This window comes from Pelobates fuscus, chromosome 1, assembly GCF_036172605.1.
Source record: "Pelobates fuscus isolate aPelFus1 chromosome 1, aPelFus1.pri, whole genome shotgun sequence".
Lineage (NCBI taxonomy): Eukaryota > Metazoa > Chordata > Amphibia > Anura > Pelobatidae > Pelobates > Pelobates fuscus.
Genome location: NC_086317.1, coordinates 495,884,583 through 495,907,950, shown reverse-complemented (window position 1 = coordinate 495,907,950; position 23,368 = coordinate 495,884,583). Strand labels below are relative to the sequence as shown.

Below are 23,368 nucleotides of genomic sequence, written 5' to 3'. Positions count from 1 at the left end.
GTAGGAGGATTATAGTAAATGGAAGCCACAACAGCTGGAGTACCGAATGATCCCTACTGCTGGTCTAAAACATCAGCACTCATCCTCTCAGGACCAGGTCATTCCCTTACCGTCCAGGCTTCCTGGCTGCTGCTTGTCACCAGGGCCACGACCTCCAAACCTGCCCACAAGTTTGCCATTAGACTGGAAGATGAAGATGCAGCAGGACTTGTTATCCACCACTATGAGATGCCCGTTCCGGTCCACAGCCACTCCTTTAGGGCCCATGAGACGCCCAACTCCCACTTTGTTCTATGAAACAGGGGAAAACAATAGTAAAGAGATATTTTGGTCAGCGACAGCCAGGCCATTCTTCCTACCTGGTTTTTGTTGAGATCTAGCCCCTATCCCAGATGACCAGCTTGGTCCCCACAGCTAACCTAGGGAAATACTTTGCTAAAGCTGGGAGACCCGCATGGAAAGCCCATAACAAATGTAATCGGTAAACATACTTTCCAGTGTTATCAGAGCGAGAGGAGCAGGTATTCGGGGATAGGAGAACAGGGAACAAGAACAATACGGACCAGAAGTGAACCGGTAAGATTAAAAGGACACTAAGCACTGTAACTACTTCATCACATTGAAGTTGTTAAAAGTGCCAGAAGTCTCTTTTTTTCTACGAATTAGGGACCCAAACACCTTCATGCTGCTCATGTTAATGCAGAAACAAAGGGTGACAATGAAAGCTGGCCGCCTGTAACAGCCACACACTGCTGCTAGGAATTACTGTGATTAATTCCATCTCACAAGTAACGAAAAAAGGAAACTGTATACAGGGGAATACTCAAAAACGTCATATAATGAATGTATTCCCAGTAGACAAAACCTAATAGTTCAGGCTGGAAGTATAAATATACATACTAGGGATTGAACGATTATTGGTCTGGCCAATATTCCGCATTTTCAGCAATATTTGTATCGGCCCATGAAGATACCGATATTGCTGATATTGCAGACAGCGGGGGCCTGCACACTAAGGAGTCCCACCCGGTGGGCATTTGTAAGCAGAGCCTGGACAAGTTCTGTGGCCCTTAAATAGCGTAACCGGGTACCTTGCTTTTCGGAAGCCGGCTGGGAGGTAGTGACAGCCACGAGTCACTTCCTCCCACAGTGAACATACAGCCACATGGGAGACATCAAGGAGGCAGAGAGGAGCAGGATTGGCCGGTAGAGCCAGTTCCTAACTCTCAACAGCCTCAGCCACCACTCTGGACACCAAGGACACCCTGCAAAGTAGGACATGGGAGGTGGGTTTAAAAGTGTACATTTTGCTTGTGTGTGTGTCAGTGTGTCAAAAATAAACAAAGGACCCTGCACACTGATACCGTGTAAATGCTCCGGCCATCCACAGTGGAGGTGTCAGTCAGTGCATCAGTGTGAGTCTGTGTAGGTCTGTCAGTATGTGTGTGTGTGTGTCAGTATGTGTGTGTATCAGTATGTCTGTCAGTGTGTGTATGTCCGTGTGTTGGTTAGTATGTCTGTCAGTATATATTTGTGTGTTCGTATGCATCAGTATGTCTGTCAGTGTATCGGTGTGAGTCTGTGTAGGTCAGTATGTGTGTGTGTTGGTCAATATGACTCAGTATATATTTGTGTGTTCGTATGCATCTATGAATGTGTCAGTATGTCTGTCAGTGTATCTGTGTGAGTCTGTGTAGGTCTGTGTAGGTCTGTCAGTATTTGTGTGTGTGTGTGTGTGTGTTGGTCAATATGTCTGTCAGTGTGTGTGTGTGTGTGTGTGTTGATCAATATGTCTGTCAGTGTGTGTGTGTGTGTTGGTCAGTATGTCTGTCAGTATATGTTTCAGTGTTCGTATGCATCTATGAATGTGTCAGTATGTCTGTCAGTGTATATGTGTGAGTCTGTGTGGGTCTGTCAGTGTGTGTGTGTGTGTGTGTGTGTATCAGTATGTCTGCCAGTGTGTGTCCGTGTGTGTGTGTGTTGGTCAATATGACTGTCAGTATATATTTGTGTGTTCGTATGCATCTATGAATGTGTCAGTATGTCTGTCAGTGTATACGTGTGAGTCTGTGTGGGTCTGTCAGTGTGTGTGTGTGTGTGTGTAGGTCAGTAAGTGTGTGTGTATCAGTATGTCTGCCAGTGTGTGTCCGTGTGTGTGTGTGTGTTGGTCAATATGACTGTCAATATATATTTGTGTGTTCGTATGCATCTATGAATGTGTCAGTATGTCTGTCAGTGTATATGTGTGAGTCTGTGTGGGTCTGTCAGTGTGTGTGTGTGTGTGTGTGTGTGTATCAGTATGTCTGCCAGTGTGTGTGTGTGTGTTGGTCAATATGACTGTCAGTATATATTTGTGTGTTCGTATGCATCTATGAATGTGTCAGTATGTCTGTCAGTGAAAATAAGTGTCCAGGGAGAAGGAATAAAATAAAAAAGTTTTTTTCTTAATTTGTAAACAATTTCATAATTCTATAAAATAATTTTTACCTATAAAAATAAATTCCACAGATTCCTAACCCCACATATTTACACACACACGCATCCACCAATCAAATACTCTCAATGCATCCACTACACACAAATATATATTCTTGAAAACGTAAAAAAATTGTGCATGTATATTTTCTGCATTTACCACTTAAATAAAAAGAAGAAATAATGAAATAATAAACATGTTCAGTTAACAGTAACGGTAAATGTACAGATTATCTGTATCGGCTCTAAAAAAATATCAATATCGGTCGATCCCAAATATATACGGAAAGAGAGGTAAAAGGTAAGTAGAATGCCCACTAATCAGAGTCCAACCCTGGCCCTATGTATGTGCTCCAATCACGGATACACTCCGATTGGACCTTCACAGAGAATCTCACAGCCAGCTCAGCTCAGATATTTCCCAGAAGTACAAACATGCAGCAGAATATCCTGTACAGAGATTAATCGATGGAATCCACTTCTATGTATGTACTCCTTCCCTGGGGGAAACCCCGATGAATAAGGTGGATTCCATTGTGTTGTATGTTCGAGGGTTCCTTCAGCACACATTATAGGAGATATTGTGTAAACTGCAGAGAAGTTCAAACAGGATTCACAAATAACTACCTACCTTAAACTTTCCCTCAGGTGAGAAGATGCTGACCCAACGGTTGTCATAATCTGCCACAATAATGTCACCATTCATATCCACTGTTACTCCCGTTGGGCGCTGCAACTGTCCAGGGGACCTGCCACGAACCCCAAAACGCAGTTTAAACAGTCCCTCGTTGGAGAATACCTGCACAGGACAAGGAAGGATGAAGAGGTGTAGTGAACAAAAAAAAAAAGACTGGACACAGTAACAAGGGTATGGAAAAAGCGGGGGAATGGAAAATAAAAATATGAGGGGTGAGGGTGCAGTAAGAGGTAAAGACGTGGGGACCGAATAACAGGGAAGGAAGGTGAAAAGAGAGGGATTTATTTGGAGATAAAGGAATAATATCCAATTCATTAAGTCACTACCTGTATGCACTGGTTGTTGCTATCAGCCACCACGATACGATTGCTTCCAGAAGCTGAAATTCCCTGTAAATTGGAAAATTCTCCTTTGTCCCGACCTCGAGCCCCTAATAGTAAGAAAAGAATAGCTGAAGTGCATAGAAAGGTATGTAAAGCTGCTAAATCACGTATTTATCACTCATTCACATTATCAGCTGTACATTCTCCAACACACCTCGGCTGCCTTTCAATACTTCATTATCCCGGGACACATCCTGCCTGCCTTTCAATACTTCATTATCCCGGGACACATCCTGCCTGCCTTTCAATACTTCATTCGCCCAGCACACAACCCGGTACGCTTAGCCACTTTTCATAACCATTCCATTAGCACCAACCAGTGTCACAGACCTAAACTCGCTTCACTGCAGCCTCTTCTTCATATGTTTGCTCACACTCCAAGCAACCTCCACAGAAGTTGTCCCACACTTGGCCACCCTTCCCAGTTCTCTCACCCACTCTCAGGATCATCTCATCCTCTATGGGGTTTTCTTTCTTCTTGTTTGTGCTGTACATACTAGACGGCCGCCTCACAGCCTTTTGCCGTATATGTCCACCACTTGGAGATTTAACTCTCCGTTTTACATCCTCAGGTGAAGCCGGTACATCCCCAGGTTTTACAGCCCGCACTTTGTAGGGGCTCCCTCGCAAAGGTTGGCCATATAAGCGCAAAGAAAGAAAGTGCTCTCCCTCTTGACGCGGAGTGTACAGTACCTCATATGTGCCATTCTTATTATCAGTCACCTCTCCCTCTTGTGCTCCTCCATCAGGGCCAGTTAGCTGGGCCTGCAGGCTGGCATTGCCACTTCTAACCAGTTCTCCATCCTTGTCTTTAGTAGTGACTGTGACAGAGGTTTGGTGTCCAACAAGAGCTTGGCGCAGACCCTCCCCTGTGGCTACTGAAGCATGGGCCACGGCACTGGTGGTAAGGAGGGCACCTAGATTCTGCAAGGATCGACGAAGTCCATCGGTTTCCACTCGGAACTCTAGTTGTGGGTTTTGTTGTGGATGCAGTGGAAATTCTCGGGAGCCTAACTCGCTAAGACGCTCGCTCATCTGCTTCCTAACCAATAAGACCTCAGTCTCTGAGCCATGGCCAAGTGCTTGCTCTGTGAAACGTACACTGCTATCCATGTTATCCAGGCCCTGTCGTAGTGATGTTAGCTGAGCCTGCAAGACCTTCAGGAAGACAGAGACGACATGTGGTGTTATGGTTAGTGTGGCTATCATATTATGGCTTTACTACAATAAAGCATTACAAAGCATCACGATTCTGACATTTGTTCAGTGTGATATTTGGCACAAACAATGGACAGTGCCAAAAAAAAAAAAGAAGCTATTTACGCACACTAATAAAACTGTCAATCTTTCTTAATGACTGATTCAGCTAGCGCACATTATTATAAGCACTAACTTCAGAGTTTGACATTAGGACAAATTTAAAGGAACACTATAGTGTCAGGAATACAAACATGTATTGCTGACACTATTTCTAATAGCAATATTTAAGCCCCCGGCCCACCCATCAGTTTACTCAAGTTTCTTCCAGCACTGTGTGAGTCTTGTCGCAATAGGCCCCGCACCACCTCCTTGGCTGAGATCAAACTTGATGATCTCAGCCAATCCAATGCTTTTCCAAAGGAAAGCATTGCGAGGACACTGCACATACAGAGTTCCCCCCTCCCCCTTTTTATGCTCCCTCGAACACAGACCACCCCTGGCTATTAACCGCAAAAACGCGCAATTAGCTCAAGTGCTTTCCCTAGGTGGTCGCCTTTCTTGTACAAACACATGTGCACTAGAGAATGGCAATCAATTTTGGTCCCGAACGCAGGTAGCTCTCTGTCAACTACGCAATCCTGCAAACGCCAGGGAAAACTGTACCCCTACCCGTTCAGCTTCTAGACAAGTTAGAAGAATGGCATTCGGGAGAAAGGAACTATCGACGGGGTGAAGCATTCGACGGTGTTCGGACATGAACCCGCCAAAATAGACTGCCCGTTGCCTCTCTTCCCGTGGAACTATTTTGGGCTAGAACCTTGTGGCCGACAAGTTGGTCAGAACTTTACCCGAATGGCAATTCCGTTCTACCGAATGGATCTTATTTGGACAACTTGGGTGCTCCGATCTGGGTTATTCAGGGATATTGCATTTGTGGTGTTCCTATATATTTTGGATATGTTTTGGGGTTATTTTGTGAAGGTTATAATCACAGCGGCGCTTCTTACGGCTTTGAGGAAGACTCAGCGGAGATACCTAGTCGAGTTCCACGACATTAAGCTGTAATTTTCCTTGTGACTAGTGTTCCTTTAAAGTCATTTTAAAAGACAAATGTCATCAAATTTTCACTGTTCACGTTTTAACCCTTGAATGACCAACAATGGAAGTATGCCATCATATATGTCCTTCTCTGACGTAATAATTCCATCATGCAGATTTTTACCACCAGGGACCTTTTCCCTGCTGATAACTGGGAATCACAGGTCTCACGCGACGTGTGTGGCTCACTCAAAGGGAGCGCTGCATACAGCCCTTTAAATCACAGTGATTTAACATTCGGGTTCAACGGTGACCTAATTTCTGATTGCTAAGATCAAGTGCAGCTAATGATAACATCAGAGTCTGACTTAACATGGCTGCTCTGCCACATGAGAATTTTTTTTTTCCTTTTTAAATAAAATAAATATACATCATTTAACAATTATCATTACATTTTCATTAACTGTAATAAACCTAAAAAGGTGTCCTGGAGAACAAACATATCTGGATCTATTTATAGGGACTAGGTTCAAAGAATAACGATAATTGGGCACAGGGCTGGGTGCTGAGAGGCTGCCGACAGATAATTGGGCACAGGGGTGGGTGCTGAGAGGCTGCCGACAGATAATTGGGCACAGGGGTGGGTGCTGAAAGGCTGCCGACAGATAATTGGGCACAGGGGTGGGTGCTGAGAGGCTGCCGACAGATAATGGGGCACAGGGCTGGGTGCTGAAAGGCTGCAGACAGATAATTGGGCACAGGGCTGGGTGCTGAAAGGCTACAGACAGATAATGGGGCACAGGGGTGGGTGCTGAAAGGCTGCCGACAGATAATTGGGCACAGGGGTGGGTGCTGAAAGGCTGCAGACAGATAATTGGGCACAGGGGTGGGTGCTGAAAGGCTGCAGACAGATAATTGGGCACAGGGGTGGGTGCTGAAAGGCTGCCGACAGATAATTGGGCACAGGGGTGGGTGCTGAGAGGCTGCCGACAGATAATGGGGCACAGGGCTGGGTGCTGAGAGGCTGCCGACAGATAATTGGGCACAGGGGTGGGTGCTGAAAGGCTACAGACCGATAATTGGGCACAGGGGTGGGTGCTGAAAGGCTGCCGACAGATAATTGGGCACAGGGGTGGGTGCTGAAAGGCTACAGACAGATAATTGGGCACAGGGGTGGGTGCTGAAAGGCTGCCGACAGATAATTGGGCACAGGGGTGGGTGCTGAAAGGCTACAGACCGATAATTGGGCACAGGGCTGGGTGCTGAAAGGCTACAGACAGATAATTGGGCACAGGGGTGGGTTCTGAAAGGCTACAGACCGATAATGGGGCACAGGGGTGGGTGCTGAAAGGCTGCTGGTGGACATTGAAATCAGTCGTAGGATGCATGACCTCCTGTTGGACTCCGTAGTCCCACCTTCTGCTTGGAGACACAGATGGTCTCTAGATCTTGCAGTAAGGAACTCTTTCGATGCTGCAAAGCTCGCTCCAGCTCTTCGAAGGTTGAGCAAATCTCATTGACTGCCGCACTCTTCCTCTCACTTAACTGTCGGCTGATCTCACTCACAAGGTCAATGGCAGAGGTCAGCTGAGGGATTCTGGAGAAATAAAACACCCGAGTATAAAAACATTGTTCTCTCTCCCACAAAGTATACTAAGAGTACATTTCTCCAACTTACCTTGATTTAATGCTCTCCAACTGACTTCGAAGTGATGCTTTATGTTGCTCTAGAACATCCCCAAGGGGAACAGTGCAATGCTCCCTGTGCTCCCCCTCCGTACACTCGACGCACATTGCGGTTTCACATGATCCGCAGTAATATTCCATAGTCTGTGAAAATATGGACACAAAAGTATGAGACTGGGTGGGTGCACACACAGAAGGGGTGCATAACTGATCTCAGCAATGTGCTGGGGTGAATAACTGATCTCAGCAATGTGCTGGGGTGAATAACTGATCTCTGCTAATCAGGGGTCAAGTCCTGGGGGGAAAAAAAGTATGGGAACTCACCCAAGTATAATAAAAGTAGTGTGTTTGTAGTGAGTGCAGAATGTGTATAATGAACGTAGTGTGTTTGTTGTGAGTGCAGTGTGTGGATAATGAATGTAGTGTGTGTTTGTAGTAAGTGCAGAGTGTTTATAATGAATGCAGTGTGTTTGTAGTGAGTGCAGAGTGTGTATAATAAATGTAGTGTGTTTGTTGTGAGTGCAGAATGTGTATAATGAATGTAGTGTGTGTAGTGAGTGCAGTGTGTATAATGAATGTAGTGTGTGTAGTGAGTGCAGTGTGTATAATGAATGTAGTGTGTAGTGAGTGCAAAGTGTGTATAGTGAATGTAGTGTGTAGTGAGTGCAAAGTGTGTATAGTGAATGTAGTGTGTTTGTAGTGAGTGCAGAGTGTGTGTAAGGAATGTAGTGTATTTGTAGTGGGTGCAGTGTGAATAATGAATGTAGTGTGTTTGCAGTGAGTGCAGAGTGTGTATATTGAATGCAGTGTGTTTGTAGTGAGTGCAGAGTGTGTATATTGAATGCAGTGTGTTTGTAGTGAGTGCAGAGTGTGTATATTGAATGCAGTGTGTTTGTAGTGAGTGCAGAGTGTGTATAATGAATGCAGTGTGTTTGTAGTGAGTGCAGAGTGTGTAATGAATGCAGTGTGTTTGTAGTGAGTGCAGAGTGTGTATAGTGAATGTAGTGTGTAGTGAGTGCAGAGTGTGTGTATAGTGAATGTAGTGTGTTTGTAGTGAGTGCAAAGTGTGTATAATGAATGTAGTGTATGTAGTGTGTTTGTAGTGAATGCAGAGTGTGTATAGTGAATGTAGTGTAGTGAGTGCAGAGTGTGTATAGTGAATGTAGTGTAGTGAGTGCAGAGTGTGTATAGTGAATGTAGTGTAGTGAGTGCAGAGTGTGTATAGTGAATGTAGTGTGAGTGCAGAGTGTGTATAGTGAATGTAGTGTAGTGAGTGCAGAGTGTGTATAATGAATGCAGAGTGTGTATAATGAATGCAGAGTGTGTATAATGAATGCAGAGTGTGTATAGCGTATGTAGTGTGTTTGTAGTAAATGCAGAGCGTGTATAATGAATGCAGAGTGTTTATAGTGAATGTAGTGTGTGTAGTGAGTGCAGTGCGTATAGTGAATGTAGTGTGTTTGTAATGAGTGCAGATTGTGTATAATGAATGCAGTGTGTGTGTGATAGATGAAGTGTGTGTGTGCGTGCGCTGGATGATGTGTGTGTGTGTGTGTGCGCGCGCTGGATGATGTGTGTGTGTGTGTGTGCGCGCTGGATGATGTGTGTGTGTGTGTGTGTGTGTGCGCTGGATGATGTGTGTGTGTGTGCGCGCGCGCTGGATGATGTGTGTGTGTGTGTGCTGGATGATGTGTGTGTGTGTGTGCTGGATGATGTGTGCGTGCCCGCGCTGGATGATGTGTGTGTGTGTGCGTGCGCGCGCTGGATGATGTGTGTGTGTGTGCGTGCGCGCGCTGGATGATGTGTGTGTGTGTGCGTGCGCGCGCTGGATGATGTGTGTGTGTGTGCGTGCGCGCGCTGGATGATGTGTGTGTGTGTGTGTGCGCGCGCTGGATGATGTGTGTGTGTGCGCGCGCTGGATGATGTGTGTGTGTGCGCGCGCTGGATGATGTGTGTGTGTGTGCGCGCTGGATGATGTGTGTGTGTGTGCGCGCTGGATGATGTGTGTGTGTGTGCGCGCTGGATGATGTGTGTGTGTGTGCGCGCTGGATGATGTGTGTGTGTGTGCGCGCTGGATGATGTGTGTGTGTGTGCGCGCTGGATGATGTGTGTGTGTGTGCGCGCTGGATGATGTGTGTGTGTGCGCGCGCTGGATGATGTGTGTGTGTGCGCGCGCTGGATGATGTGTGTGTGTGCGCGCGCTGGATGATGTGTGTGTGTGTGTGTGTGCGCCGGATGATATGTGTGTGTGTGCGCCGGATGATGTGTGTGTGCGTGCTGGATGATGTGTGTGTGTGCTGGATGATGTGTGTGTGTGCGCGTGTGTGTGCGTGCGTGTGTGTGTGCTGGATGATGTGTGTGCTGGATGATGTGTGCGCTGGATGATGTGTGCGCTGGATGATGTGTGCGCTGGATGATGTGTGCGCTGGATGATGTGTGCGCTGGATGATGTGTGCGCTGGATGATGTGTGCGCTGGATGATGTGTGCGCTGGATGATGTGTGCGCTGGATGATGTGTGCGCTGGATGATGTGTGCGCTGGATGATGTGTGCGCTGGATGATGTGTGCGCTGGATGATGTGTGCGCTGGATGAGGTGTGCGCTGGATGAGGTGTGCGCTGGATGAGGTGTGCGCTGGATGAGGTGTGCGCTGGATGAGGTGTGCGCTGGATGAGGTGTGCGCTGGATGAGGTGTGTGTGTGTGTGCGCTGGATGATGGGGGGAAGCATTTTCTTTTTTACTTTATGTGTTTATATATTTTTTTATTTTATTCTCCCCTCCCTGCTTCTTACCTTGTCAGGGAGGGGGGAGATCACCTGGTGAAGGGAACGGTGGAGGGAGGCAGAAGGGAAGGGAACGGTGGAGGGAGGCAGCCGCACACAGGGGCCATCACACGCTGTGTTCCCTCTCCAGCTCTAACTCTCGCGAGACCCGCCTGTGCGGAGCGTTGCCATGGTAACCCGTGGCAATGCTCTGACAGCCGCGGGTCTCGCGAGAGTTAGAGCTGGAGAGGGAACACAGCGTGTGATGGCCCCTGTGTGCAGGTAGCAGGGCTCGTGTCCTGCAGGATCACTAGCGGGAACGGCGTTCCTGCTTTGGAAAAAGTGCAGGAACGCCGTTCCCATGCGTTCCTGCAGGACTCGAGCCCTGCTGCTAATGAAAGCCAGGCTGGTACAGAAAATGAGCCATAATCTAATAAGAAAATTACTTTCCAACAATTATTTATCATTTCTAAAATTCCAACATGTCAAATTTAGGTAATATAGTCAAACATGATGGTGGAGGAAGCAGTTAATATAAATTGCAATGGGGAGGGGGAATGTGAGAACAGACTATGTGACACTACCTTTCCCTGGTGGTTGGGGCAGGATAAGGGAGTTCCAGACGGGTGGCCTTCACTCTGTAGGACACTTTGCTCCTGGTGTCCACTTTCAGGGCTACGCTGTAAGACCTCCATCAAGTTTGTGATAAAGAAGTTATTTTGCAGAGCAGAAACCCCTCGTTCTGGTAGAATTGAAGTCTGGCGGCAGACGGGACAGGAGAGGGTCAAGCTTTGCGGTGGGATATAACTCTGTAAGCACCTGTATAAAAGAGCAGAGTGTAAGAATGGAAGACAGTAGGGAGAGTACTGACCACTCCACCACCACAACTTCAGCTAAGGGGCTGAACCTTTCCTGGAAACAGGTCACGTCTGGCTTAACCATAACTTTCTAACCAGTAGATAGCAATCACACACATTAGCAACTAATTAGCCTCGACAGGGCAGCACAAGACTGCACACTAATATGGAGAGCATTGAAACACTATGAGATGAACATAGCAGGCAGTGATAACACGTTTCTTCACACGGTTTTGTGGTTAACAAAATACCAATATTTATTTTTACTGTAAAGAGTTCCCTCCTGCATATTTACAGAGAGGCCTCCCTTTAAGTATCAATGGAGAATAATGACTTACCTTCCATCTTTCGCCACGCCTGTCTCGCCATGGCAGTCTCTCCGCCCCTTGCTGAGATCGTCATCTCTTTATTCGTTTTTTTTTAAGTTTATTACATTAAGGGACACTCCAGACCCCTAAAGTATGTCAGCTTGCTGAATAACTTTTTTAAAAAGGTTAGTTTTATATAGAAATTGGAACTTTTCTAAATGAACCTTGGCTGTCAATTAGCCAACCGTCCCCGTTACTTGCTGGCTTGGTTAGGTCTGCAGTTATTGCAGGTGGTTTTTATTATTACCTCAATGAAAACATAATTTAATGCCTGAATGCTTTCATTTTGGGTAAATCGGCTACACATTGATTGCTATGGATTTTGTATTTGGGTAGTGGAGTGTTCCTTTAATAAAACATAATAACTTTAAATATATATATTTATATTTTGGATCATATTCTCTGTATATCTGCTCAGCCTGACTTGCTGCTGCTGCAGTTTCACACAGGACAATCACAGCAGCAAGTCAGGCTGAGTCTGATCCAACCTGGCTAATCAGCCACATAAAGAAAGTGACAAACTATGTCATAAAAAAAATAATCATCAGGGACACTATAGTCACCTGAGCAACTTTAGCTTAATGAAGCAGTTTTGGTGTATAGAACATGCCCCTGCAGCCTCACTGCTCAATCCTCTGCCATTTAGGAGTTAAATCCCTTTGTTTATGAACCCTAGTCACACCTCCCTGCATGTGACCTGCACAGCCTTCCATAAACACTTCCTGTAAAGAGAGCCCTATTTAGGCTTTCTTTATTGCAAGTTCTGTTTAATGAAGATTTTCTTATCCCCTGCTATGTTAATAGCTTGCTAGACCCTGCAAGAGCCTCCTGTATGTGATTAAAGTTCAATAGAGATTGAGATACAATTATTTAAGGTAAATTACATCTGTTTGAAAGTGAAACCAGTTGTTTTTTTCATGCAGGCTCTGTCAATCATAGCCAGGGGAGGTGTGGCTAGGGCTGCATAAACAGAAACAAAGTGATTTAACTCCTAAATGACAGTGAATTGAGCAGTGCAACCTGAGAGGCATGATCTTTACACTAAAACTGCTTCATTCAAGGACCACTATAGTGCAGGAAAACAAACATTTTCCTGGCACTATAGTGTTAATAGGTCCCCCCACCCTCAGGGTCCCACTCCCACCGGGCTCAAGAGGGGTTAAGGGGTTAAATACTTATCTTTCTCCAGCACCAAGCTCCCTCGGCGCTGGAGACTCTCCTCCCTCTTACGATGTCATCCGCCGAATGTGCATGCTCGGCAAGAGCCGCGCGCACACATTCAATCAGTCCATAGGAAAGCATTTCCCAATGCTTTCCTATAGACGTCAGCGTCTTCTCACTGATTTTCACAGTGCGAAGCGCCTCTAGCGGCGGTCACTGAGACAGCCACTAGAGACTGGATTAATCCTATGTTTACAGCTGCAGGGTAGATGGACCTGGCACCCAGACCACTTCATTGAGCTGAAGTGGTCTGGGTGCCTATAATGGTCCTTTAAGCTACAGTTGTTTAGGTGACTATAGTGTCCCTTTAAGTTTCATTAAATGTAGCACACTTTACTAGACGACAGCTGTCATTGAATCGTTAGTGCTTCTCCTGCATACAGTGTCCCTTTAATTTCTTACAATGGACTCACCTTTCACAGAAGGTGTGCAGACACGGCAGCACCTTAGGAACATGGTATCGCTCAAGGCAAATGCTGCAGATAAGGAACTGTTTATCAATCTGACGCACCACAGGACTCGCCATGATGAGGGCCGACACGCACGCGGTACACCACTCTGTAAACACATTGTGGGCAGTTAGAATAACACAAGTTGTTATTAGAGAAAGAGGAAGACTAGCAGAGACTGTTTACTTATCAGATTTAGACAAACCAGTCACCCTATACAACCATTCTACGTTAACACGAAATGTTATACTTACATATATAGATAACATTTTTGTTATATTAGGTTTAATCTGTTCTTTTCTACTTTTACAACAGTGCCCAGTCTTTTTCTTCTTCAAATCTTCAAATTTTCTTCTTGCAAACCACAAATCCAATGCTTCTCTCTAACAAATAGTGAATCCCTGATTCTCATAGAGCAGCATTGGAGACACGGCAGTCCCTGCAAACAGCCAATCCAATGCTTCTCTCTAACAAATAGTGAATCCCTGATTCTCATAGAGCAGCATTGGAGACACGGCAGTCCCGGCAAGCAGCCAATCCAATGCTTCTCTAACAAATAGTGAATCCCTGATTCTCATAGAGCAGCATTGGAGACACACGGCAGTCCCTGCAAACAGCCAATCCAATGCTTCTCTCTAACAAATAGTGAATCCCTGATTCTCATAGAGCAGAATTGGAGACACGGCAGTCCCTGCAAACAGCCAATCCAATGCTTCTCTCTAACAAATAGTGAATCCCTGATTCTCATAGAGCAGCATTGGAGACACACGGCAGTCCCTGCAAACAGCCAATCCAATGCTTCTCTCTAACAAATAGTGAATCCCTGATTCTCATAGAGCAGCATTGGAGACACGGCAGTCCCTGCAAACCACAAATCCAATGCTTCTCTCTAACAAATAGTGAATCCCTGATTCTCATAGAGCAGCATTGGAGACACACGGCAGTCCCTGCAAACAGCCAATCCAATGCTTCTCTCTAACAAATAGTGAATCCCTGATTCTCATAGAGCAGCATTGGAGACACGGCAGTCCCTGAAAACAGCCAATCCAATGCTTCTCTCTAACAAATAGTGAATCCCTGATTCTCATAGAGCAGCATTGGAGACACACGGCAGTCCCTGCAAACAGCCAATCCAATGCTTCTCTCTAACAAATAGTGAATCCCTGATTCTCATAGAGCAGCATTGGAGACACGGCAGTCCCTGCAAATAGCCAATCCAATGCTTCTCTCTAACAAATAGTGAATCCCTGATTCTCATAGAGCAGCATTGGAGACACGGCAGTCCCTGCAAACAGCCAATCCAATGCTTCTCTCTAACAAATAGTGAATCCCTGATTCTCATAGAGCAGCATTGGAGACACACGGCAGTCCCTGCAAACAGCCAATCCAATGCTTCTCTCTAACAAATAGTGAATCCCTGATTCTCATAGAGCAGCATTGGAGACACGGCAGTCCCTGCAAACAGCCAATCCAATGCTTCTCTCTAACAAATAGTGAATCCCTGATTCTCATAGAGCAGCATTGGAGACACACGGCAGTCCCTGCAAACAGCCAATCCAATGCTTCTCTCTAACAAATAGTGAATCCCTGATTCTCATAGAGCAGCATTGGAGACACGGCAGTCCCTGCAAACAGCCAATCCAATGCTTCTCTCTAACAAATAGTGAATCCCTGATTCTCATAGAGCAGCATTGGAGACACGGCAGTCCCTGCAAACAGCCAATCCAATGCTTCTCTCTAACAAATAGTGAATCCCTGATTCCCATAGAGCAACATTGGAGACACACGGCAGTCCCTGCAAACAGCCAATCCAATGCTTCTCTCTAACAAATAGTGAATCCCTGATTCTCATAGAGCAGCATTGGAGACACACGGCAGTCCCTGCAAACAGCCAATCCAATGCTTCTCTCTAACAAATAGTGAATCCCTGATTCTCATAGAGCAGCATTGGAGACACGGCAGTCCCTGCAAACAGCCAATCCAATGCTTCTCTCTAACAAATAGTGAATCCCTGATTCTCATAGAGCAGCATTGGAGACACGGCAGTCCCTGCAAACAGCCAATCCAATGCTTCTCTCTAACAAATAGTGAATCCCTGATTCTCATAGAGCAGCATTGGAGACACACGGCAGTCCCTGCAAACAGACAATCCAATGCTTCTCTAACAAATAGTGAATCCCTGATTCTCATAGAGCAGCATTGGAGACACACGGCAGTCCCTGCAAACAGCCAATCCAATGCTTCTCTCTAACAAATAGTGAATCCCTGATTCTCATAGAGCAGAATTGGAGACACGGCAGTCCCTGCAAACAGCCAATCCAATGCTTCTCTCTAACAAATAGTGAATCCCTGATTCTCATAGAGCAGCATTGGAGACACACGGCAGTCCCTGCAAACAGCCAATCCAATGCTTCTCTCTAACAAATAGTGAATCCCTGATTCTCATAGAGCAGCATTGGAGACACGGCAGTCCCTGCAAACAGCCAATCCAATGCTTCTCTCTAACAAATAGTGAATCCCTGATTCTCATAGAGCAGCATTGGAGACACGGCAGTCCCTGCAAACAGCCAATCCAATGCTTCTCTCTAACAAATAGTGAATCCCTGATTCCCATAGAGCAACATTGGAGACACACGGCAGTCCCTGCAAACAGCCAATCCAATGCTTCTCTCTAACAAATAGTGAATCCCTGATTCTCATAGAGCAGCATTGGAGACACACGGCAGTCCCTGCAAACAGCCAATCCAATGCTTCTCTCTAACAAATAGTGAATCCCTGATTCTCATAGAGCAGCATTGGAGACACGGCAGTCCCTGCAAACAGCCAATCCAATGCTTCTCTCTAACAAATAGTGAATCCCTGATTCTCATAGAGCAGCATTGGAGACACACAGCAGTCCCGGCAAACAGCCAATCCAATGCTTCTCTCTAACAAATAGTGAATCCCTGATTCTCATAGAGCAGCATTGGAGACACACAGCAGTCCCTGCAAACAGCCAATCCAATGCTTCTCTAACAAATAGTGAATCCCTGATTCTCATAGAGCAGCATTGGAGACACACGGCAGTCCCTGCAAACAGCCAATCCAATGCTTCTCTCTAACAAATAGTGAATCCCTGATTCTCATAGAGCAGCATTGGAGACACGGCAGTCCCTGCAAACAGCCAATCCAATGCTTCTCTCTAACAAATAGTGAATCCCTGATTCCCATAGAGCAACATTGGAGACACACGGCAGTACCTGCAAACAGCCAATCCAATGCTTCTCTCTAACAAATAGTGAATCCCTGATTCTCATAGAGCAGCATTGGAGACACACGGCAGTCCCTGCAAACAGCCAATCCAATGCTTCTCTCTAACAAATAGTGAATCCCTGATTCTCATAGAGCAGCATTGGAGACACGGCAGTCCCTGCAAACAGCCAATCCAATGCTTCTCTCTAACAAATAGTGAATCCCTGATTCTCATAGAGCAGCATTGGAGACACACAGCAGTCCCGGCAAACAGCCAATCCAATGCTTCTCTCTAACAAATAGTGAATCCCTGATTCTCATAGAGCAGCATTGGAGACACACAGCAGTCCCTGCAAACAGCCAATCCAATGCTTCTCTAACAAATAGTGAATCCCTGATTCTCATAGAGCAGCATTGGAGACACACAGCAGTCCCTGCAAACAGCCAATCCAATGCTTCTTTCTAACAAATAGTGAATCCCTGATTCTCATAGACCAGCATTGGAGACACACAGCAGTCCCTGCAAACAGCCAATCCAATGCTTCTCTAACAAATAGTGAATCCCTGATTCTCATAGAGCAGCATTGGAGACACGGCAGTCCCTGCAAACAGCCAATCCAATGCTTCTCTAACAAATAGTGAATCCCTGATTCTCATAGAGCAGCATTGGAGACACACAGCAGTCCCTGCAAACAGCAAATCCAATGCTTCTCTCTAACAAATAGTGAATCCCTGATTCTCATAGAGCAGCATTGGAGACACGGCAGTCCCGGCAAGCAGCCAATCCAATGCTTCTCTAACAAATAGTGAATCCCTGATTCTCATAGAGCAGCATTGGAGACACACGGCAGTCCCTGCAAACAACCAATCCAATGCTTCTCTCTAACAAATAGTGAATCCCTGATTCTCATAGAGCAGCATTGGAGACACGGCAGTCCCTGCAAACAGCCAATCCAATGCTTCTCTCTAACAAATAGTGAATCCCTGATTCTCAAAGAGCAACATTGGAGACACGGCAGTCCCTGCAAACAACCAATCCAATGCTTCTCTCTAACAAATAGTGAATCCCTGATTCTCATAGAGCAGCATTGGAGACACGGCAGTCCCTGCAAACAGCCAATCCAATGCTTCTCTAACAAATAGTGAATCCCTGATTCTCATAGAGCAGCATTGGAGACACACAGCAGTCCCTGCAAACAGCAAATCCAATGCTTCTCTCTAACAAATAGTGAATCCCTGATTCTCATAGAGCCATAGAGCAGCATTGGAGACACGGCAGTCCCGGCAAGCAGCCAATCCAATGCTTCTCTAACAAATAGTGAATCCCTGATTCTCATAGAGCAGCATTGGAGACACACGGCAGTCCCTGCAAACAGCCAATCCAATGCTTCTCTCTAACAAATAGTGAATCCCTGATTCTCAAAGAGCAACATTGGAGACACGGCAGTCCCTGCAAACAACCAATCCAATGCTTCTCTCTAACAAATAGTGAATCCCTGATTCTCATAGAGCAGCATTGGAGACACGGCAGTCCCGGCAAGCAGCCAATCCAATGCTTCTCTAACAAATAGTGAATCCCTGATTCTCATAGAGCAGCATTGGAGACACACGGCAGTCCCTGCAAACAGCCAATCCAATGCTTCTCTCTAACAAATAGTGAATCCCTGATTCTCAAAGAGCAACATTGGAGACACGGCAGTCCCTGCAAACAACCAATCCAATGCTTCTCTCTAACAAATAGTGAATCCCTGATTCTCATAGAGCAGCATTGGAGACACGGCAGTCCCTGCAAACAGCCAATCCAATGCTTCTCTCTAACAAATAGTGAATCCCTGATTCTCATAGAGCAGCACTGGAGACACAAAGCAGAGCCTGCAAACAGCCAATCCAATGCTTCTCTCTAACAAATAGTGAATCCCTGATTCTCATAGAGCAGCACTGGAGACACAAAGCAGAGCCTGCAAACAGCCAATCCAATGCTTCTCTCTAACAAATAGTGAATCCCTGATTCTCATAGAGCAGCATTAGAGACACACGGCAGTCCCTGCAAACAGCCAATCCAATGCTTCTCTCTAACAAATAGTGAATCCCTGATTCTCAAAGAGCAGCATTGGAGACACGGCAGGATTAGTGTCTCAGTGCTGTCTTTCAGTTGTGACTTTTCCAACCATTGGTTGGCCTTCTTAGCTACATCCACTATCTGCTGGTGTTATATCCGGCATAGGGGTTTGTCCTACCATGGAACCTACTCTTTATCTGCATCCTGTGTCTGCGGTTCGTCTTTTTGCTCTCTTTCGGTGATGTTCTTGTGGATTTTCTGTGTTTTGTCCAGGATGGTTGCTGTGGCAAACCTAGCCACTTGGGACTGCCTTAGATAGAATGGTTGTGCCTATTTTCTGTTGTGTACTGCGCGCCGGTATAGTGTGGCGTCTCCGGCTATGTTTAATTTATGCTGTACTGTGTATGTCTGTTCGAATCCTCCCCATTCGTTAGCATTGCTATTAAAACTGACTAAGTTGTATATTTTGAAGTAGAAAGGTAACGGTTTATGTCCTCGTGGTTTTCATTACTGTATGTTACAGCAGGGGCTGATGGGAGGAGGACCTGGAAACGGTAGACTCCCTCCAGTCCCCTCAACCAAAACCCCTGCTGCCCATCTTTGGAAACCCCTGTTAAGTGACCTGCTATAAATATCAGTCTTTTTTAATAAAGTGTCAGTTGACTCTCAGACTGTGTTCCGTCTGGTTCTTGGGAGGATTTGGGAATATTGCCTGCTTCCAGCTTTGTACTTGGATTATTGTGTTCTACCAGCGGAGATCCTGGGATTATAATATTGCAGCTCCGCAACAGTTGCCTTGACACATTAGGCCCCAATCTCCTTTGCTTAGGCTGGAGTACAGTCTCTGGTTACGGGTCTTGATATCCGCGCGGTCTAGTTACTCTTTTGGCTATGTTATTATCCCAGTTGGGTACCTGAAAAGTATGGTTTATAGGCTGATGTTCTGGCCCTTGTTCTTTGCATTGAGCTGGTACTTCAGGACATGTAACTTTCTGGAGAAGCTTGGATGTTGCTTTTATCCTTGCCTCCTTATAGTTAGAATGTGTTTGTGGTACTCCCAGGCCCTTCTAGCTATTCTCTATGTCTCCTATTTGGAAATCCGGTACCCCAAGCCATTTAGTCCTTCTCTTCCCTCTTCGTTTTTACCGACCCACACTTACAATCCCAAATAACATCCCAATGTCTCTGGTACATACCCCAGTTAGGAGAATCAGTGAGTCAACTTCCTGCTCAATGTTGGTATACAGCTGATGGTAGCACCACTCATGAAGCTGTATCTAGATGCACTTTTCATCTGACTCTCTCAGCCTACCAGCAGCACCCGGCCTGATGGAAGCCTCCAACTGGGATTGAAATTAAGGGGTAGAATGGATGAGCACTGGACTGAGGACTTTGGTGTTTAAAAATAGTTTAACTACTGAGAGTAAGCAGGGATCTCTAGTGACAGTCCCTCAGGCAGCCTCTAGAGGTGCATTCAGGGTCAGCACATACATTATTGCTATCCATAGGGTGCATTGATTCAATGCATCTCTATGAGGAGAAGATGATTGGGCCTACATTGCATTTACCGCACATGCGCAATAGTCTCCCAAAGCTTTCCTGTGGGGGAAGCACTGGATTGGCGGAGATCGTCAAAATCTCAGCCCTGGAGGTGGGGCCAGCCGCGGCATCACTAGCACAACATAGGGAAAAAGGTGAGTAAAAACCACTTTCCCATGGTATTGGGTGGGGGCAGGTCACCTAAACATACTCACTCTCTGACAAAGACACACACTGATCATCCACCCAGCTTTGCTACCTTTGGGAGAGCTGCTGTCAGCTCCCTGTTTAGTGATGCGGGGCCACAGTGACATGATAACCTGGCTCCAGGCATCATTGCAGAGCAGGTAGATTACAGGGTACCTAACCTCCTCCCTCAGCTTTCCATGAGCCGACTGACGGTCACCTCGGGGGCTGAACATGCTCACAAACCCCAGGCAACGAATTTCCTGGACCCCATGGTGCTCGGGATTTGTCGAGCCCTGCTATAAGGCATTAAACAGATTTCCACGCTGAATGGAATGACTGCACCAGGGGACTTACAGTGCCTAGAGAGTCCCTTGATGTTAGAGCTAGATGGGAAACCCAAATATAATGCTGTTGACAGAGATATATATGTATCACATTTTAGGGTTTACGCACGAGTATTCGAACCATTCCAGCACCCAGTTGCAGTTATGGAGCCCAGTGTACCTTAACATTCCCCAGTAAGAGGGCAAAACATGGCACGTGGGCACAGAGCCAATACTGCTGCACGTTCATTGCTTAACGCTGCTAGCCAATGAACAATGTGCACAGAATTAACATTAGCCATCTCAGAACCAGGCTGACTAATACCATGTGCCGGAGATGGAGTTACACATACAGGGCCCCTGCGCCTTGCCTACTCCTACATACTGAAGTGAGCATGGTATTTAGCGCATTGTAAAGCGCTGCAGAATTTAACGGCACTCTATAAATATAATAATAAATAGTAATAATACTAAATAATAAAATAATAATAATAATGATAAATAATAATTAATAATACAATAATAATAAAATAATAAATAATAAAATAATAATAATTATACTATAAGCACTGCAATCACTCGCGTACCTCACTGCTGGAAATCCCTCATCTACAGGGAGAGGCATCAACACAAAATCCCCTCTCTGTATAGTGAGGTGTTATATAGAGATAGGGGCACGGAAAATCCCCTCTCTGGCACCGGTTACTGGGCGGTGGGTGGCCCGTTACTAGGCGGTGGGTGGCCCGTTACTAGGCGGTGGGTGGCCCGTTACTAGGCGGTGGGTGGCCCGTTACTAGGCGGTGGGTGGCCCGTTACTAGGCGGTGGGTGGCCCGTTACTAGGCGGTGGGTGGCCCGTTACTAGGCGGTGGGTGGCCCGTTACTAGGCGGTGGGTGGCCCGTTACTAGGCGGTGGGTGGCCCGTTACTAGGCGGTGGGTGGCCCGTTACTAGGCGGTGGGTGGCCCGTTACTAGGCGGTGGGTGGCCCGTTACTAGGCGGTGGGTGGCCGGTTACTGGGCGGTAGGTGGCCGGTTACTGGGCGGTAGGTGGGGGTTGTCGGTAGGTGGCTGGTTACTGGGCAGTAGGTGGCTGGTTACTGGGCGCTAGGTGGCCGGTTACTGGGCGGTAGGTGGCCGGTTACTGGGCGGTAGGTGGCCGGTTACTGGGCGGTAGGTGGCCGGTTACTGGGCGGTAGGAGGGGGTTGTCTGTAGGTGGCTGGTTACTGGGCGGTAGGTGGCTGGTTACTGGGCGGTAGGTGGCCGGTTACTGGGCGGTAGGTGGCCGGTTACTGGGCGGTAGGTGGCCGGTTACTGGGCGGTAGGAGGGGGTTGTCGGTAGGTGGCTGGTTACTGGGCGGTAGGTGGCCGGTTACTGGGCGGTAGGTGGCCGGTTACTGGGCGGTAGGTGGCCGGTTACTGGGCGGTAGGTGGCCGGTTACTGGGCGGTAGGTGGCCGGTTACTGGGCGGTAGGTGGCCGGTTACTGGGCGGTAGGTGGCCGGTTACTGGGCGGTAGGTGGCCGGTTACTGGGCGGTAGGTGGCCAGTTACTGGGCGGTAGGTGGCCAGTTACTGGGCGGTAGGTGGCCGGTTACTGGGCGGTAGGAGGGGGTTGTCGGTAGGTGGCTGGTTACTGGGCGGTAGGTGGCCGGTTACTGGGCGGTAGGTGGCCGGTTACTGGGCGGTAGGTGGCCGGTTACTGGGCGGTAGGTGGCCGGTTACTGGGCGGTAGGTGGCCGGTTACTGGGCGGTAGGTGGCCGGTTACTGGGCGGTAGGTGGCCGGTTACTGGGCGGTAGGTGGCCAGTTACTGGGCGGTAGGTGGCCAGTTACTGGGCGGTAGGTGGCCAGTTACTGGGCGGTAGGTGGCCGGTTACTAGGCGGTAGGTGGGGGTTGTCGGTAGGTGGCTGGTTACTGGGCGGTAGGTGGCCGGTTACTGGGCGGTAGGTGGCCGGTTACTGGGCGGTAGGAGGGGGTTGTCGGTAGGTGGCCGGTTACTAGGCGGTAGGTGGCCGGTTACTGGGCGGTAGGTGGCCGGTTACTGGGCGGTAGGTGGCCGGTTACTGGGCGGTAGGTGGCCGGTTACTGGGCGGTAGGTGGCCGGTTACTGGGCGGTAGGTGGCCGGTTACTGGGCGGTAGGTGGCCGGTTACTGGGCGGTAGGTGGCCGGTTACTGGGCGGTAGGTGGCCAGTTACTGGGCGGTAGGTGGCCGGTTACTAGGCGGTAGGTGGGGGTTGTCGGTAGGTGGCTGGTTACTGGGCGGTAGGTGGCCGGTTACTGGGCGGTAGGTGGCCGGTTACTGGGCGGTAGGTGGCCGGTGGTTACTGGGCGGTAGGTGGCCGGTGGTTACTGGGCGGTAGGTGGCCGGTGGTTACTGGGCGGTAGGTGGCCGGTGGTTACTGGGCGGTAGGTGGCCGGTGGTTACTGGGCGGTAGGTGGCCGGTGGTTACTGGGCGGTAGGTGGGGGTGGCGGTAGGTACCGGTAGGTGTCTCTCAGGCCTGGCTCGGTCTCCCCGCGGCCGCCATGTTCTCCGGACAGCTGACAGCAGTGACGTCACCCGGCCCCGCCCTCCCAGCGACCTGGAATGGAAAGCTTTCCCCGCCCCCTCCTCCCTTCACTCTGGCTCCGCCCCCTACCGGAGCGTTGTCATAGTAACGGCTTTCGGTTCCCCTGACAGAGGGCGGGGCCTTCACCTCACTCACTGCCCCCCCCCGCACTCACTGCCCCCCCCCCCGCACTCACTGCCCCCCCCCGCACTCACTGCCCCCCCCCCAGCACTCACTGCCCCCCCAGCACTCATTGCCCCCCCCCCGCACTCACTGCCCCCCCAGCACTCACTGCCCCCCCCCGCACTCACTGCCCCCCCCAGCACTCACTGCCCCCCCCCCCCGC

The 23,368-nt window shown here is 47.9% G+C and overlaps 1 protein-coding gene across 1 annotated transcript in view; it reads right to left on the bottom strand.

The window, feature by feature from the left end:
• Positions 1–23,012, bottom strand: part of TRIM3 (tripartite motif containing 3) — a 35,267-nt gene extending 12,255 nt beyond the window's left edge. Inside the window, exons 1-9 of the mRNA XM_063433364.1 lie at positions 22,956–23,012; positions 13,100–13,244; positions 10,825–11,059; positions 7,472–7,623; positions 7,210–7,390; positions 3,990–4,713; positions 3,499–3,602; positions 3,107–3,274; positions 111–291 (exon numbers count right to left, since the gene is read on the bottom strand). Of these exons, the coding sequence (XP_063289434.1) occupies positions 111–291; positions 3,107–3,274; positions 3,499–3,602; positions 3,990–4,713; positions 7,210–7,390; positions 7,472–7,623; positions 10,825–11,059; positions 13,100–13,212 (1,858 nt within the window). The 5' untranslated portion in view covers positions 13,213–13,244; positions 22,956–23,012. The remainder of the gene's footprint in view (positions 1–110; positions 292–3,106; positions 3,275–3,498; positions 3,603–3,989; positions 4,714–7,209; positions 7,391–7,471; positions 7,624–10,824; positions 11,060–13,099; positions 13,245–22,955) is intronic.
• Positions 23,013–23,368: the final 356 nt, after the last annotated feature.